Source organism: Oreochromis aureus, linkage group 10 (assembly GCF_013358895.1).
Source record: "Oreochromis aureus strain Israel breed Guangdong linkage group 10, ZZ_aureus, whole genome shotgun sequence".
NCBI lineage: Eukaryota > Metazoa > Chordata > Actinopteri > Cichliformes > Cichlidae > Oreochromis > Oreochromis aureus.
This window is the reverse complement of record NC_052951.1, coordinates 10,022,852-10,041,285: the sequence shown is the minus strand read 5'-3', so window position 1 is coordinate 10,041,285 and position 18,434 is coordinate 10,022,852. Positions and strand designations below refer to the sequence as shown.

General features: G+C 38.5%; 1 protein-coding gene across 4 annotated transcripts; it reads right to left on the bottom strand.

Annotated features, from left to right (window-relative positions):
• Window positions 1–6,163: 6,163 nt before the first annotated feature.
• LOC116313125 (protocadherin alpha-C2-like) lies at window positions 6,164–14,360 on the bottom strand. Of its 4 annotated transcripts, none has more exons than XM_039618884.1 (3): window positions 11,765–14,360; window positions 10,256–10,380; window positions 6,164–9,221 (listed from the first exon to the last, which is right to left on the bottom strand). In XM_039618884.1, exons 1-2 carry the CDS (start codon window positions 14,195–14,197, stop codon window positions 10,342–10,344), a joined length of 2,472 nt encoding a protein of 823 aa, XP_039474818.1. In that variant the 5' UTR covers window positions 14,198–14,360; the 3' UTR covers window positions 6,164–9,221; window positions 10,256–10,341. The 4 variants fall into 4 exon arrangements, with proteins under 4 accessions (XP_039474818.1, XP_039474819.1, XP_039474820.1 ...); XM_039618885.1 differs by lacking the exon at window positions 10,256–10,380 and adding an exon at window positions 10,163–10,199; XM_039618886.1 differs by lacking the exon at window positions 10,256–10,380 and adding an exon at window positions 10,163–10,199 and having other exon boundaries at window positions 6,164–9,218.
• Window positions 14,361–18,434: the final 4,074 nt, after the last annotated feature.

The following is an 18,434-nucleotide window of genomic DNA, read 5'->3' as shown; positions in this document are numbered from 1 at the left end:
AGAGCCTGAACATAACACCTATCACACTATGAATACAGAGGAAGCTCTACTGATGTTACACATTATGAAGCTCAGAGCTTTATGGTGAATAACAAGGAAGAGTAATAGCAATTTGAGGTGAAAGCTAGCAAACCACTGGAAATAAAGAGTGACTTGTATCATTTCAATGTAAAAGGGCAGCATTTTGTTTCTGATTAAGCTAAGGTCTGGGAAATCGTTCCAAATCAGACAAGCAAAGTCGGTCACAACAGCTGGCAAGGCTGTCCTGATAGCCTTGAGCAGAATAGATCACTGGATGAATGCATCCAATGGAGGAAAGCCATAATGGCTCCTTTGGCTATTACACAGTATATGCACAGTTAGCTGGCCCACTAGAATGTGTTGCAATAATAATCAAGGTTTTATCAGTATTTCTGCAACAAAACATCACTTTAATGTCAATGCCATATGCTGCTGAAATATCATGAATCACCACATAGCTGAAGTAAAGAAAAAATGAGGAAAAAAATAGGTTAAAACAGCCATCGATGTTTTTATTTAGTACACAGAAGATATTTTGCTACTTGCACTAAGCTGTTTACCATCCTGCCCTAGAATTAGCATGCCATTAGTCCCTAATTTGGATTTTTACAAGCTATTAAATTTCATCTTGGTGCTAATGCAGGGTTGTGATAGTGAAAAACAACAGGCACAACAGAATTAAAGGTTTACAATATTAAGTCTCAGACCTCCTAATGTGTGAACTCCACACAGTTATGAAAAAATATAATAATATAATATAATAATAATATAATAAAAAAAAATAATTAAGTAATGATTGAACATCGCTATATATATATATATATATATATATATATATATATATATATATATATATATATATATATATATATATATATATATATATATATATATATATACATATATATGTACATAACTATATCTATATCTATATCTATATATATATACATATATATATATATATATATAGATATATATATATATATGTATGTGCGTGTTATAGATATACACATTTTTCATTCAGTTATTCTCCTTGCTGTTCACCTGTTCATCTGGTTATAGGAACCATTTTGCATTTGTTGCATAAGACTTCTGTTTCCATAGCAACAGCAATTTGATGAATATGTGAGCTAAATTGGATGTACTGTCCTCACACAAATCTATGCTTATTTATATTCCAAAATAATGAAAGTGTTACACTTACCAACAAAGAAAGAATTGTTGGAGTATACCTTTCACCACAGAGATTTTTGAACTGATCTTAACTTAGCCTGCTGGGGAAAGTCTGTGCCTGTTCATGTTAATGTTGGCTTTAACACAAGCCTTTTGTGACTTCTGAGACAGACATGGCCATTTTGCCAAACTGCATGGTATTTAATGGACTCCTGCTTGCATCTAAAACAACCAGCAGACGCATCATAAACGAGTGCAGCAGTAACCCCATGGCAAGGGCAACCATGCACATGGATAACTGGCCACAGGCATCACTCAAGATGGAGTATAAGTCACACTGCACTTCACTCCATCATAGTACATTCAGAAGATTACCCTCCAGTTCAACATTCACTATTTTCATCACTGGTCTCCCTGCGAGTGGGAAGCTCGCTTATTGGTATCCTGGTTATTCATGTTTGCATATCCACATCTTTAATATTCAATACATACAACAAATTACAACAACCATACAAAAAAAGACAGATGTTGTCTGTGGAGATCTAATGAATTAAATGGTAAATTTTGCGGATTCTGCAACAGATTTGTATCAGTGTCTTGTCCAGTGTCTCTCTCTAAATCAGAGTGACAGCCTGGTCATGTCCTTTTCTGCAATAATGTAATAACTTTTTTTTTAATCTTTGTCACACAGCCTCCTCACAAAATCAAACAAATGACAGGGATACTTTGCAGGAAACCTCTTTAGTTATCTTTTAGCTGTAGTCCAGACCAAAGCTCTAGGTGATAAGACTCATGACCCCATTGTGCATGGGCTCCAGCCAGGGTATCTTTGCTGCTCATCTGACTCATGCATAAATGGGTCAAGTTCTCACATGCTGTCTGACACTTTGACCGATAGTGCTGCCAATCTAATAGCAACATGGGTTCCTAAATGAAACAACAAGGGTAAGCTTGTGTAACAGGTAAAGCTGCTCTGATCTGACCTGATTAAATCAAACGTTTAAAATTGTTTTTTTCTAAACATCACATCCAGATGACAAGTGTGATAACTATTTTACACTGGACAATCCAGCATGTCTCCTCTTTCATCCTCAGAAGTCAGACTGACCCAGTAGCTTCTTGCCAAATCTGAGTGATGTCTTTATTATCCGATTTTAACAAATATGGGTCAGGTAAACCTTGTTTAACTCCGCCGTTGCTGGCCCCAAACCCGGGACCGGCAAAGGAGGAGGGTCGGGCCTGGGGTTAGCAAACCCACCCCAGAAAAAATCTCAACCACTATAGAAATGCCAAAAGAAAAACAGAGACCAACTTTCTGGAAGATGGAGGACCCCCGACAGCTCAGGGACGAATGACGCTAGGTGGTGAAAGCCAAAAGGAAGCCACCAAACCGATTCTCCTTTCGACCAGGAGAACCACTCTGGAGATCTAACTTTGGTGGCCCATACCCTGGGAGGGGTGACGAGCAGTAGTAGTAGAAACCTAGTTTAGCATAAATTGTAATGCTAAGTTGGAATAGAGATTCCCTGCTAAAGGATAATCTTAATATTGCAAATATAATAAGTCTTAAGAGTACACACATTTTACCATTGTTCACATTGATTAAGAGTTTCTAAATAACATTTTTGCAAAGGTTATCTGACTTTGCCTGAGTGTTCTGGTAGTGTAAGTGTCGACCTAACAGATTTTCTTTACACTATATTGCCAAAAGTATTTGATTGTCTGCCTTCACACACATATAAACTTGTGTGACATCCCATTCTTTAGGGTTCAATATGATGTGGGTCCACCCTTTGCAGCTATAATGCGTCAACTCTTCTGAGAAAGGCTTTCCACAAGGTTTGGGAGTATGTTTATGGGGATCTTTGACCATTTTTCCAGAAGCATCAGGTTGAGGTCAGAACTTTGTGCAGCCCAGGCAAGTTCTTCCATACCATTCATGTCTTTATGGACCTTGCTTTGTGCACTGGTGTGCAATCATGTTGGAAGAAAAGAGGCCATCCCCAAATTGTTCCCACAAAGTTGCAAAGTTGGGAACATGAAATTGTCCAAAATATCTTGATATGCTGAAGCATTAAGAGTTCTTTTCACTGGAACTAAGGGAGCCAACTAAGGGGGGAACTAAGGGGGCCTCCACACACCTCCACACCATAATCCCCTCTCCACCAAACTTCGGACAAGTTCTGCTCCCGTGGCAACTGCCAAACCTAGATCTGTCCATTGGATCGCCAAACAGAGAAGCGTGATTTGTCAGTCCAGAGAACATGTCTCTAGAGTCCAGTAGCAGTGTGCTTTACATCACTGCATCGGACACTTTGCATTGCAGCTGCTGATGTAAATCTTGCATGCAGCTGCTCGGCTATGGAACCACATTCATGAAGTTTGGAAGTCTGTAGTGATTGACTGCAGAAAGTTGTCGACCTTGTGCACTAACCCCGATCTGTAATTTTATGTGCCCTGAGCTGCTGTCGTTCCCAATCACCTACTTTGTTACACAACCACTAACATCTGACTGTGAAATATTTAGCTGTGAGGAACATTCACAAGTGGACTTGTTGCACAAGTAGCATCCTATTGCAGTTTCACACTGGAATTCACTGAACTCCTGAGAGTGACCAATTCTTTTAGAAATGTTTGTAGAAGTCGTCTGCATGCCTACATGCTTGATTTTATACAACTGTGGCCGTGGAAGTGATTGGAACATCTAAATTACATAATTTGGATGGGTGAGTGAATACTTTTAGGGATATAATATGTGCTTATATAGAGTTATCTAGAGTGGACCAGAGTGACTGCTGCCATCCACAATGTAGGCACCAGATGTCTACTTTATATTTTGGGTATAATATTTGGTCATTGACACCTTTTTGAACTTCGTTTATTGGAGACAAATTCCCTGCTTAAACATGTGTTTAAAGCGACTAAATCAAAATCACATTAATTCATAAAAGGAGAATTGTTTTAGGTTGATTAATGCAAATCCACACACTGAAGCTGATCTACACTGTAAAAAGAAAATAGGTGAACCAACTTAATTGAATTATTTCAATTGGTAACACCTAATTTAATTAAGTTCTTTGAAATGAAGTTAATACATTAGATAACACAACTGATTTATCTAATGTATTAACTTCATTTCAAAGAACTTAATTAAATTAGGTGTTACCAATTGAAATAATTCAATTAAGTTGGTTCTTTTTTCAGTGTAAAAGAAGCTTTTACAGTGGCCAAAATATAGACTTAAGTCAGTCCAGATAATCTGGTAAAAATATGCTTAAGCAGCTTTCCCAAAGCTCTGTTTTGAATATTGTATCTCAGTACTGAAGAGTAAAACACACTGCCACAATGAATTCAGGAATGAAACACACTTAACGGATCAATATATTGCTGTGTGATGAGCTAGCTGCAAACAAAAGCATTTCTTTTTACTGTGAGGCAGATAGATTTTAAAATGATTTATAATGAAGCCCACACATTAGATATGGAAGCACTGCAGCATTGCAGAAAAAAGTTGTGATGATGTGTAATGGGGTGCTTAATTGCATACCTCTTTCGGACCACAAAGTTGTCTGAAAAAAAACAAACAACTTCTACTACATTACAGATTACAGCAGAGAGGAGTGTGTTTTTTAAGTGCTGCTGCTTCACTATAAGTGCACACTGGAAACACTTAACCTAACCTAACATCGGTTTGATTTTCCACATTTGCCTGCTCTGTTTGGGTTCACGGTGGGACAAGAATCACTGAACAAAGCACCCTGGGCAGGTCACCAGGGTTATTGCATTGAAACAGATCAGAGCTGGGTGGCTGGACAGTGCTGCCCTAAATACTGCAGCACAGATATTAGAGGTTTTGGCTTCCAGAGTGACTCATGACAGTTTATTTTTTATTGGTGGGAACCGTTTCAGTTCAGTCTTTCTGACAATTTACATTTACGTTCTAAGGATACAAAATAATTCTTTTCTTTCCTCCTGAAATCTACTTTTTAATTTGTATTTATATTTTATATTTTGGTTTACCTTTTAATTACCTTGTGCAGTACAGTACTTAGAAACATTGTAAAACAGTTAAACATTCTAGAAACCAGTGTGATTAAAAAGTACACTTTTGAACCGTAGTTGCACTTTGCTTGTGTTTATCACTGGTGGGTTGCACAACAATTTCAGTAACATGGACTGTGTCGGTTTAAAAAACGTAGCTCTCCTGAGGGAAGAGTTGGCGGGAACAGCACTCAGCACATGGGATGTAGCCACAGTTGCACTGCTCATTTGCACTGACCTACTTCAGGGTCTTTTAAAGCACAAGTTACTTAAGAACTTTTGGGCCTTCTCTATAGTATTGTGTAATTTTACAAGGTGCTGTATTTGTGAACTGACCGGCATACAGCTGAGACACAGGAACTGCTTATCAATTTTATTATCCAAATCTACTAGATTTCAGTCAATACTATTCTTAATAGTTTTATTTTATACAGGTATTGATTTTGTTTGAAAAGCAAGCCAGATCATTACTGTGAAAGACACTGTAAATCACATCAATCCAGGTATGGAAGTTGTTATTATTTAGCCAGATAACAGATAGAAATTTGCTGTTATTGATAACAGCGGCAATAGCTAGTGATACAAATTCACAGGACTCTCATACATGCATCTGCCATAGGACTACAAACTAAAAACCCTGTGTGGCCACAGCAAAGAGCAGACTACTGCAATTTGGCTCATGGCTTTTACTAATCCTGACAAAGCTATTATTTGTCTGCTTCTGTGATTTGAACTGCAGGCGCATCTCCTTTATTTAGTTTTCAATTTCCAAGAATTAGTACAGAGCGTTATAAAGAGAAACTGGGTCAAAATGTGTGTATGTGAGGGAATTTGAGAGAGCAAGGAAGAGGGGGAAGAGAGAACATCACATTCAAGAAGTCACTTCTGATCACTTCAGCTTCATTCTTCATTAGAGACACAATAGAAAGACAGATTAAAAAGCTTTATTCAAACTAGCATGATCAGGCAGAACATTTAAGCCAAATAAGCAACATCAAAATCTGACGATTGACTAGACTTGAAAACAAAGCAAGACCATTCTCACCCATACTGTCTTTGATCCATTAAATGGGATGGAAGTGGCTAACGTTTGATGTGACTCTCAAAGCATACTGTACAATCTGACTGGCAAATAAGCGAGAAAGAGAAAAGTAAAAAAAAACTGAGCTGTGTACGCATGAGAATTACTCACGTTTACAATACTGAGCACAAGCACCTCCTGTGCCATTCAGTCACAGTGAATACAGAAAATATCAAAAAAGTCTACTGTAGAAAAAACACAAAGTATAAAGCAGTTCATTTTACAGTAAATGCATGTTTTTTTTGTTGCTTTTTTTGTTTGTTTCTTTGTTTTTAACTGAAAACCTGCTCTGAAACCAAAAGGCTGAGCCCCACCCAACGAGAAATTCAAGGTATTGTATCATGGGTGTCAGTGTAATTTGTAATACTAGTGGAATGCCATTATTTCATTCATCAACAGTCATGTTTATCTTTTACAATGCAGAAGGCACACAAAGAGCTCATCGTATGTGCAATTTTTAAAAAATCATTTTAAACACTGTTCAAATTGGTTCAGGCATGAATTAAAGATATAAAACGTTCTTCACAGCGAGAAATCGCTTATTACGTGACATCGTTAGCCTGACAGACAGCCAGACAGATGTGTTTATGTCTGGGAAGCCTGGTGCAACAGTAAAAGAGAGGAAGAGAGGTTCAATTTCACTGACTCTAAATGTGAAGACTGATACTTCCTGAAATCTTCTACCTTCACTGCATTACTGAAGGGAGTGCTCCGATCACATTTAGATTCAGATTCAAAGTGCTGGCATCTGCTTAATGCTTTTCACGCTCCACGTATGGGTTCAGCAGATTTCTGAACTTGCAGAGTCTGCACTTTAATGCTGTGACTATAATTAACACTGCGCTCTTCTTCTCATAATCCAATACTTTTACCACATACAGTTACATTTGATCAATTAGCACCCTAATAAGTGGTGTTAATAAGCTCCTTGTTTCTGAGTCATGAAAGTCCTGGGCTTATTCGTAGTGCAACAGCGCTACTTTTGAGGTCAAGAGAAGTATTCTAGTTTTATTATTTATATATTAATATGTACACCATCAAAACAACATCACGTACACTAAACTACAAATATGCAACAAAAAATGCCCTCAAAGAAGCTCACAAAAGCAGCATTAAAAGTTACTACCAAAAAATATATAAAAACAATAATATTCCTAAATTGCCTTGCCTGTACCTGATATCCCTTTGTACCCTGGCAAAGATAAATACATTTGGATATACTTGCTCTATATTATTCCTTTGTTTTCATATTAAATTATTCAATTTGCACTTTGTGCAATGAGTGAACACAGTTATTATTTGAACGGTCAACTTTTAGGGAAATGAGCCCGAAGAGATGATAGCTTGTAATAAGCAAATCTTCTTACAGACAGTTAAACTGACATTTGATATTTGATTGTGTTTTTAAAAATACGGTTCATTGTGTCTGAGAGTTGTACATGTCCCCCACTCTGGCCTCACCCCACTCTGTGAGTACCTCAGTTAAAAAAAAAAAAAGAGGTGTGAGCACACACCTCCTCCAGACCCCCTGGCTTAGTACAACGTAAGGAGACAGGCTCAAACTACACTGTGAAAATGAAAATTGAGGAAGTTCAATATTTTTGTGTATGATGCGACACGTCAGATAGAAAATGTAAATCTGTTGTTAGTTAACTTTTGTAATCGTCCCTATACGACTAATCTATCTACAATCAAATGAAAAGAGAAACAATGTATCACCTATAATGTGTTTTTTTTTTAGTTTTCTTGTCTTTCATTCTTATTCATCACTTTGACACATTCAGAACTTCTCTAGTACAACAAATATTGTTTAAAAAATTTAAAATGGAATAAAATCCTTTTTTTTTGCTCTTTTTCTTAGAAACTCACTACAGCTGTTTTCACACTTGCACCGTGGGCGTAAACTTTCCTCAGCATTAACTAGCAGAGCTCTATGTGAGAAAGCAAATGTCATTCTGGACGTTTAACGGTCTTTACCCTGCCAGCTCTCTAGTAAAAACACCATGTAACATCTGAATGCACCCATTTGAGACTAGAGCAGATAATTGCCCAGTGAATTCACAGCAAGTGTGCTTTCTGCACACTCCGCCAAGGCAGCACTCTCGTCTATCCGGTAATAAGAATGCATCTGACACCGACTATTCCCCTTTTGCGTGCTACATGTGGCAATTGTAGAAAATGTCCTTCGGTAATTCTCTCAATATTTTCTGGAGCACATGTGTGAAAACAGCTTAACTAAAAGTATATGAATCTTACTAAACAGCAAGACCCATAATAGAGTAGAAACGTTTTATTAAAAAATGAGAAAGAAACAAGACAAAAAGGCTGAATCAGTGACATAACCAGCTACAGTTATGTTATATCAGAATTATGGAAGAAGCATATTCACCCTGATTCACGTGTATATTTAGGATTAGGCATATTTTGAACTCTTGCTTATATGAAATGCTGCCTGACTTGAACTTAAGAATATTGCAAAGTACTGAAGGTTTCTACAACTACAACACTCAGCTTAAACTCTGGTGAAAAAAAGGCAAAACTGTCTATTTAAAAGTTTCAGAACATCATGGAGGGAATGATTTATGACATGAGGTCTGCTCAGTAATGTCCACATATCCTGCCAGAAACTATTTCAAATTGTTGTCTGAATACTTAGTTGTAGAATCATGCAGATTCATGCTTAAAAGATTAACAAAGCTGGAAGGCTGAGGTGGTTAGTGGTCAATGGAGGAAGTAGAGAGAAAGAACAGCTGGAGCAGAGGGACTAGCAGATGGTTTTTTTTTTGTTTCTGTTGGTTTTTTTTTTTTTTTTTTACATCTTCTTTGTGAGTCACAGGGAAGATTTTTAGCCAAAGACTCCCATGAAGAGATGATTATATCATGGCAGTTCTCTTCTGGGCCCCTGCTGAGAGAAAGAACATAGAATTAGCCAACACAGGAAGTAAGTCTTAATATAAACTTACAGAAAGTCCTCACTCATGCAACAGTGGATCGTGACTGGTTACTGCCACCATCATTGACATGTCAATAGACATTAGGGACATTTAAATTGAAAGATAAGTCACTAAATCAATCATAATCAGGATTGTTTTTTAATTTGTTTAAAAAAAAATCAATCTACAAATTTAAAAATACAAAAAAATTGTTTGACTAACATACATGACTAAAATAAAATATCAAAGTCATTAACTGAAATAAGGGAAGCAGAAGGTGTGACTAAAGCATGCACAAGCAAGCATCACAATGTGCTATTTGGTATTTTGGTATGCCAATATTAAACTATCTAATGTTTTTTTTTGACATGGGGGGAAAAAGAATGGGGTTTAATACTTTGCGACATTTAAACGTCACCTAACAGAGTTTATATGTGAAGACCTGAGTTTATATAGTCACTGCTCTCAGGTATGCTGAGAATCCACTCAGGGCAATTCATTCTTTAATCCTTTTTTCCTGTCTGCGCCATCATTTTTGCCCTGAATCTCTACCAAGCTAGCCAGATGTGCGCAACACAGATCTGACAAGCAGCCAATTTTATTCTAATCTCAGCTCTTGTTATAAGCTGATAGATGGTTTTCTCACTTCAGAGACCAGCCAATTTAGATTTTAGTGCTCACAGTAGCAGTGAATTAGAGGGGAGTGTTGTATTTTGTGGGCTAGTGTAACCTGTTCTATTTAATCAGGAAAATATCTTGGGGAATGATTTCAGCAAAAAACAAAGAAGGAAGAATCAGAAAAGAATTTGTATAAAATCCAAATTTTAGAGCCAAACAAAGCACGAATATCGAATAGAAAGAGATTTCTACACAATTATAGTGGCTCTACAGATGTAGTTAGCAACCAGCATACCTCCAGTTGTAGAATGGACTTCCTTTCATTTTGAGTACTTAAGAATAGAAAAAAAGAGACAAATTCAGTGGTAATGCAGACACTCGAACTCACGCTCACAATACATCCACATCATACATGGGTGTTTGTCTCTTTCCCTCCATATGCCCCCGTACAACATGCATATTCATGTTGATCATTCAGCGGATCACTCGATTCAGTTTACTCTGCAGGTCCAGCTGTACAAACATAAACAACATCTGGATCATTTTTTAGCATCCATGCATTGTTGATAGTCTACAGTGTGCCAGAACACTGCTAGAGATTCATGAGGCATCTCGCTTGTCCTTGAAGACAACCCTCCCACGTCTGATCTTCTTTGTAGTACTCCCCCTCTTGCACCTACCAGTTATGCTATGATTCTGTGCTATGCATCTGCAGTACATGACCTACATACTACATAAGACATCAAAAAGTGGCAATTTTTTGTGGGGTGGGCTTGTTTGGCCTAATTATGCAATAGCAGCGCTGATAGTTTGCTCTAGAAACACATGCTTGATGAAAAACAAAACAAAACTAAATAAATTCAGCTGTCCTCTTAGTTGTAACTTATTTCCCATCATTCTGAAAATAGGTGTGTTATTATTCATTACAATATACATTTCACTTGACTGATGTCAATGAAATTACTAATAGTTATTATAAAATTCATCCATTCTAAATAAAACTTTAGCCCCACTTTTATTTTCAACTCGTATCAGATTTCAGACTGCAGAGAAAACTAGCCCATCAGACTCATGACACAGACCCAAGCTAAATAATAGAAAGCGCTTTGATTTTTCAGTCAGTCGTGTCACCCTGAATGCATTTCAAAGTGCCAGCGAGGAGTCACCGCAGTGGAAGAAGTACTAAGATCCTTTGCCCAAGTAAAAGTACCAGTCCTACACTTTTAAACAGCCCGAATTAACATTCAAAATCGTCCATAAATATTATTATTAAACACACTGAAAGTATCAAAAGTGGAAAAAAAATGACTTTTTGAATCCCACATTATTACATCCTTAATACTGATCAATGTTGGATTTCATTCTTGAAGTGGAGCCAGGTGAAACCACGTTGCATTGTGTAGTATGCCATATTTGAAGAAATATATACAGTTCAATAGTTTAAACTAAGCTAGGGGTTGGCCTCCTTCAGGGGATCCCAAGACTTGGTAAAATCTTCACTTCAGGAATAACCTCAAACCTGCAATATTTACTTCTGAAATGTTGTCGAGTATAAGTATAGTAATTCTGATTTATACTTGAATGCAGGTTGAAGGAAACTTCAACTCGAAATTAATCTAAAGTTTGGATAGCTTAAACATTTTTAACAAAATATTTACCAGAAATGTGAAATGCTAATACTGAGAAAATTGTTAGTGGCCTATTGAACATGCAATGTATTATGTTGTGTTTGTACCTGTTAATGTTAGAGGGGTATTACAAAGAAAATATTCCTCTGCTCTCCAGGAGAAAAAAGTATATGTGTGCACTTTTTATACTGCAGGAAGTCAGCTCTATCAAAAGCTCCATTTCAATGTTTTTAAGCTTTTTACCAAACCCATCCGAAATTTCAACATACCTCCAGTGTTGATGCTCTGGAATCTGTGGTCTCACTTGGCCCTATGCTCCTGGGTATGCTGGAAACAAAATACCCAGCTCCTTTGGGAATTATGGGCTGTCTCACAACCACTTTGCCCTTCCTGGTCTCTGCGAGGAACAAGCTGTACCAGTAGGCATCGCTGGAGATCAGCGTGGAATCTGCGATAGTGGAGCTTCTCTGGCTGATCACGCTGTTCCTGCTGATCACGCTATTTCTATTGGCTGGAGGGATCTTGATGGCCTTTGGCTTTGGTTTTTGACACTTGAGCACAATAATAACTAAGATGGTTATCAGTAGCAGAAAGGACACGGCTCCTAAACCGATGACTAAGTAGAGGTTTAGGTCAGTGAACATGTCATAGTCTAGCGGAAGCTCTGTAGTCTCTGAAAAGGCCATTGCATGTTCCACTGTTGATATCTTGATGGTGACAGTAGCAGAAAGAGAAGGTTGACCATTGTCTTTGGCAACAATTACCAGCCTCTGTTGTCTTGGATCTCTGTAACTAAACATCCTTGTCGTCCGGATCTCACCGTTGTACTGATCCAGGCTAAAGAGGGTTGAATCGCTGATCTGAAGTAGCTGATATGTGACTCTGGCGTTCTGCTCAGAGTCTGCATCAATGGCGATCACTTTGGCCACCAAATGTCCCTTATCAGTCGACCTCGGTATCACCTCCTCTACAACAGAGCCCTGTGCGCGCCAAGGTGACACTATGACAGGGGTGTTGTCATTTTGGTCCAGAATAATAATATGCACGGTACAATTGGTGCTCAGCGGGGGAACACCAGAGTCTCTTGCCTCAATGTGGAAAAGAAAGTCCCTTTCTCTCTCATAATCAAAGGTCTTCAGGGCATAAAGATCACCATTCTCAGGATTGATAGAAAACAACATCGACATAGAAGTGTTAACGATTTCTTTCTCCATTATGAAATAAACCAAGTACTGGTTCTCATTCAGATCTGGGTCAAATGCACTCAGAGATGTCAATAATGCCCCCGGTGGATTATTCTCCATGACATGGATTGTATAGAACGACTGGGAGAATGTAGGTGCATTGTCGTTGATATCCAGTATCTCCAAAGTGATGGTTTCATTTTCAGATAAGGGTGGCACACCTTTGTCTGTCACTCTCAGTATGATGTCATATTTGCTTATTACCTCTCTGTCCAGTGGTTTTGACACTAGCATTTCAAAGTAACCCTCAGAGGACTTGTTTAAGAGAAATGGTAATGTTTCTTGCCTATTTAGAGAGAGCTCCACTTCTCCGTTGGCTCCAGAGTCCCTGTCGCTCACACTGACCACTGCAATCAGCGTCCCTACAGCGACATCCTCAGTCAGCGAACTTTTCAGAGACTTGATGGTCACTTCAGGGTAATTATCATTCAGATCCGTCACAAACACTGTAACTTTACAGTGCCCGGACAGAGGGTTCGTCCCTCTGTCCTGTGCCTGTATGTGCATCTCAAAACTCTGACTCTCTTCATAATCGATCACCCCCTTCACCTTGATCTCACCTGAATTTGGATCAAGTGAGAATAGCTCTTGTGTCTTCTCCGATGTGTACAGTGTGTGTGAGTATACCAGCTGGGCGTTTGTGCCTTCGTCTAAGTCTGTTGCATTTAAGGTCATGACCACTGTTCCTGCTGCCGAGTTCTCCGAGACATTGACTGCATATACCGGCTGACTGAATATGGGGGCGTTGTCGTTGATATCCAGAACGTTAATAATGATGCTGGCTGTGCCGGAGCGAGGAGGCACACCTCCATCCACAGCGGTTAGAATTAAATCGTGAACAGCATGCTCCTCACGGTCCAAATTACCACTAAGCACTAAATCGACATATTTGGAGCCATCGCTGCCGGTCTGGATGTCGATGCTGAAGTATTTGCTTTCACTGAGATAGTAGGTCTTGATTGAATTCGCCCCCACATCCGCATCCACGGCGTTTGTCAGTGAGAATCTCTCACCGGGAAGGGTTGCTTCCGAAATGTCTAAGTGCATTGTCTTTCTGCGAAACACCGGAGCGTTGTCATTTATGTCCATAATTTCCAGCTCGATGTTAAAAATGCGAACCGGGCTTGAAAGTATGACATCCATTTTCAGAAAACACGAGGTTGTTTTAGTCATGCATATGCTTTCCCGGTCTATCTTCTCGCGGATAACCAGCTCCCCCGTATCTTTGTTGATGTCAAGGTAATTTTTACTGTGAATAACATCGAGTTTTGCTTTGCGCTCCTCCAAACTGCGAACATCCAGACCCAAATCTGTGGCCAGATTAGCAACAAAGGAACCCTCTTCCATTTCCTCCGGAATAGAGTACCGAGTGATGGAGAGCGCAAATCCCCACATTGCAATGAACGAAAAAACACCCACCACTAACCGTGTCCGTAAAGATGCAGGGATAAGCGCCATCGTGTTTTGGTATATCTTATTATTATCTTAAAGGAATTAATGAAACAAATCCGTTCTTACGCTCAAGTTGTCTTGATGTAGGGGAGCGCCGGTGTCATTCTTGCCTCCACGACTTGTAGCTGTAGCTGCAGCAGGCCATTTACAGCACAGTGCCACTGGAGGAGGAGAGGGGGGGCTCTCACGGCTCTGCTCTGCAGGGGCGTATGCAACGTCTGAGCAGGGCCTGAGCAGACTGGTGAATTCTCCTCAGTGAAATTAAACGGTGCCCATATGGCACCCTTCTTTCTTTCTTTGTTTGTTTTTAAAGAATAATTTTTGGCATTTTGTGCAACAGCTTGCATCCTGTGTTGTCTAATAGAGCAAAAAAACAAAAAAAAACCATAAATAAAATAAAAATAAAATAGAGAAATGGATGGCTGGCTGACAGATGGCTGACTGAATTAAGAAACAAAAAAACAGAGAAAAAACAGCAACAACAGCAATAATAACTAGTTTTGGTTAATGTATTTTTTTAAATTAATATTTGATAATTAACTCATTCTTTGCACAATAGCAGCATCTTTGATTAAGGGCACAGCATAGGCTTTAGAAAAATCGTAAACTTGGTGAGCATGTGTTTGCAATCATCGTTCATCTCTGGTCCTCTAATGTTATGAAAGTCAAACACTATAATCAATTGAGTCAGAAGAGTTAACAGAATCATATCCCTTCATGTCTCATTTTTGAAATCATGTGGATTTCATCACCGTCCCTCTGTGCTGCGTTTCTGTGTGGAGTTAGCATGTTGTCCCCATGTTTGCGTGGGTTCTGTCAGGGACTGGCAGTTACCTGGGTTAGGTTAACTGGTGATTCTAAAATTTGGCGTCAATGTGAGTGTGAATGTTGTCGCTCTCTTTCTCTGTGTTTGCCCTGTCTCAGACTGGTAACCTGTCCAGTATATCGGTGTACCCCGGTGTACTCCACCTTTCACCCTATGACAGCTGGGATAGACTCCAGGCCCCCTCTGAAGTGGATAAGCAGAAGAAAGGGAATGGATGTCAGAAATAGACGTCATGGAGGTGTTGCCAAATTTCTCTGCTGTAGCTCTCACTGTTACTTGACAAAGAAATGAAGGAGACGCTTTTTATGACCCTCAAAGGTGCTCAGCGGTAAACACGATACAGTGCAACCTAAGGCACCCACACAAAGAAGTAAAATGTACCAAAGTGCCCAAATGGATAGAGTATGTAACAATTTGAAGGTTTTGCAAGAGCAGAAGTTTCCCTGCTGGTGTCATTTTATCAGATGAAATGTGACGTTGTTTTTTAATTACCCAAACAACAACAAGAAAACACTATAAAGTGACTTTGAATGAAGAATGGGGCTTCAATGGGGTGAGCTGAGGAAAAGTGGATACTGCAGCTCAGGACAGTGCCTCATTCATTTGAATGAAAGTTGCTTATTAGCGCATATACCAAAGGTCCTCTATGAGGTACTTACATCTGCTTCCACGTTTTTGGGCCCGTGAGCATGCACATTAGTGCTCATTTAGGGCATGTGCAACCAAGACCCTCATTTGCTGAACTGATTGACTTTCTGTTGGCTCCCAGCACACATGAATGGCCTCTGATAAGATAATCATGCAGCTGTTACAGACTCTCCAGAGCCAAATTAAATGAATTAAACAGTTTGAAAAAAACAATAATTTCCTAGATTTCGGATGCTCTGAAAAAAAAGTATCCATCATCTTACAAGAGTTCTTTTTCCAATGTATGTGTAAGGGACAAATGATCTTTGGATCAGTGTGCATCATGTGCATTGTTCGTGTTCTGCTTTTGATTCTATTTTCAGGTTTTCTTAGTTTTAGATATGATTACTTTTTTAATCATTAAATATAGTTACTATTTCACTTTTCCTGCCCTCTTGTGTTCTATGTGTCTGTGGTTTAATCTCAGTTTCTGTGTTAGGTGTGCCTTCATTTTGTTGCATCCTGTTTTATTTGGGCAGCTTCAGTCTCTTGTGTCTTGTTCCCAGTTTGGTTTCTTGTCTTCTTGGATTAGTTTCAGCAGTATCTCATTACCCTGGTGTTTCCCATATCCTCTCCTCCTGTGTCTGTTTTCAGTTTGCTTTAGTTCATTGTACCTTTGCACTCTTTTCCAGGCTGTTCTCTGAAGACAGCCCTCTGCTGTCGCCCCATGGTAATCTTGGTTTTGTGGACTTTGTTTTTGGCTGCCACTTGGACTGAAAAAAGCTAATCACATATTCAATCATTTGGATCCAGGAATCATTCAAACATGACAGAGTATCCTTCTGACCACTTAATGCATGCATTTCCAGTAAAAAAATGAAATACTCCTCCCTACAGGCCCATGCAAACTTTTTCAGTTTGCTTGGGTTAACATGCATTTGCAATAAGAAAGATTTTTAAAGGGTTATTCTGTTATTAATGGCCAAAAAGAGTCAAGCTCTTAAAAAAATGAAGAGATTTGCTAAATGGAGGTAATGCTTCAGTCAAAGGTTAAAGTTCAGAAAGCAAGGGGAAAGACAGAAGACAAAGAGTCCAACTTGAAAATCCAGAGATATTAAAAATGTCACAAAAGCTTTAATGTGAATCATTTTAAATGGTCAAATTTTGTTTCATGTGTATTTTAAAAGTATCTAAAAATGTTATTTTAAACTGGAGATGCAGTCTTTCTTTTTTTTTACTAACTTTACTGATGAGGTGTCAGTGAAGGCATCAGACACCCCTTTAGTTTAGTTTTTTTTTTTTTTTTTTTTACCTCCATGTCTTCATGCAGCCTGAGTCTTCTACTAATCCTGTGATGAAAAGTTTACTTTTCCTTTTGAGCTAAGCTACTGCAAAGAAGCTTCAGTCTCTCCCTTTAATACAGCCTATGCAGCATACAGTGCTTCTCATTATTTCTCCTAGCTGTCATATTTTTACTTGTCAGCTTTTTCTGCAAGCTTAAACCATTTTGTGTTGACATGGCAGATGACAAGATGAGGGTGATGCTTAATCTCTCTCTTTTCCTTTGGCTCCATCGTGTGACAACACAGAAAATTACAGAAAACGCTGTACATGCAAAGCACACACCATGTTATCTTTAATGCATTTGAAAGAATTGCTCAAACACTTTGCTCCTGTGCCATATATGTAAACACTGTTATAAGTTTATATTACTATCATGAATTCTTTCAATCTTTCCATGAGTTGACTTTTTGAGTCTGTGCAGAAAGTAAAATATAGTTTGTTACATACACTCTGTTGTTGGCTGTTTTCCTCAACTTATAACTGTGATTGCCAGGGCAGTAGCTTCACATAGCCTGCTGTTTTTGCTTTGTAATTAATTTTAATTAATTATGACACATGTTTAATAACAAGTACCACATACGCCATCTGAGCCTTAATTAGGAACAGAGATCTACTGAATCAGTTTGTTTCAGCTTGTTTAATCATTTACTAGAAAGATTACAACTACAGGATGTGCAAAAGTCTGGAACCAACCCTAATTTCTTTTTGAAAAGTGCCCCCCTCACATATGGGCAGAAATCTGTGCCATCAGAAACTGAATTTGAATAAGTTAAATTTGAATTTGAATTACTCGGATACTCACACCCCATCCTCCCATCCACATTAAATGTATTATTTAATTATGTATATATCCATGGTAACTGGATACTTTTTTCATTTCATTTTCAGTGCAGTCCTTGTACCTAAGCATTTTTTGTTTGTTCGTTAAACACTGCCTATGAATCATTCAAGCATAACAAAAGCATCCTCCTCAACCGATTAACCAGTGTTGTGTCTACACATAACAGACAACTTAGCAAAGAACCAATTTGTTCCCATTTCTTGCAAGTGGCAAGATTAAAAATGAAATGAAATGAAATGAAATTCTGAATTTATGTATCTAAGAAATGGGAAAAAATCCAGAAAAGGCCATTTTCTGGAAACAGAAAATTGTAATTTTTTGTTTATATACTCATCAATATGTAAGGAGGCCAGGTACAACAGTAGCCATCTGTAAACCATGACAGAAGTTCTGTCATGGTTTGATGATGTGTTTCATTCAGTGGTCCTGGAGAAAATACCATCTGACCATCTGAAGCATCTGACTGGCAACAGCTTAATTTTCAGTAATCTCAAACAGTATGAAATCACCTTGACAGAGGACGGAACAAAAGACTACCCACATCCAAAAAAGAGCATAGAATGTCATTCAAGAAGCCTGGAGAACCAGTCCTGAAGACTACTTGC

Excerpts from the sequence above, each read along its gene's own strand:
- LOC116313125 (XM_039618884.1), bottom strand. The coding sequence starts at position 14,197 with ATGGCGCTTATCCCTGCATCTTTACGGACACGGTTAGTGGTGGGTGTT. Across the intron at positions 10,381-11,764 it reads CCAGAGCATCAACACTGGAG|CTGGACCTGCAGAGTAAACT; the intron begins GTATGTTGAAAT and ends ATGTTTGTACAG.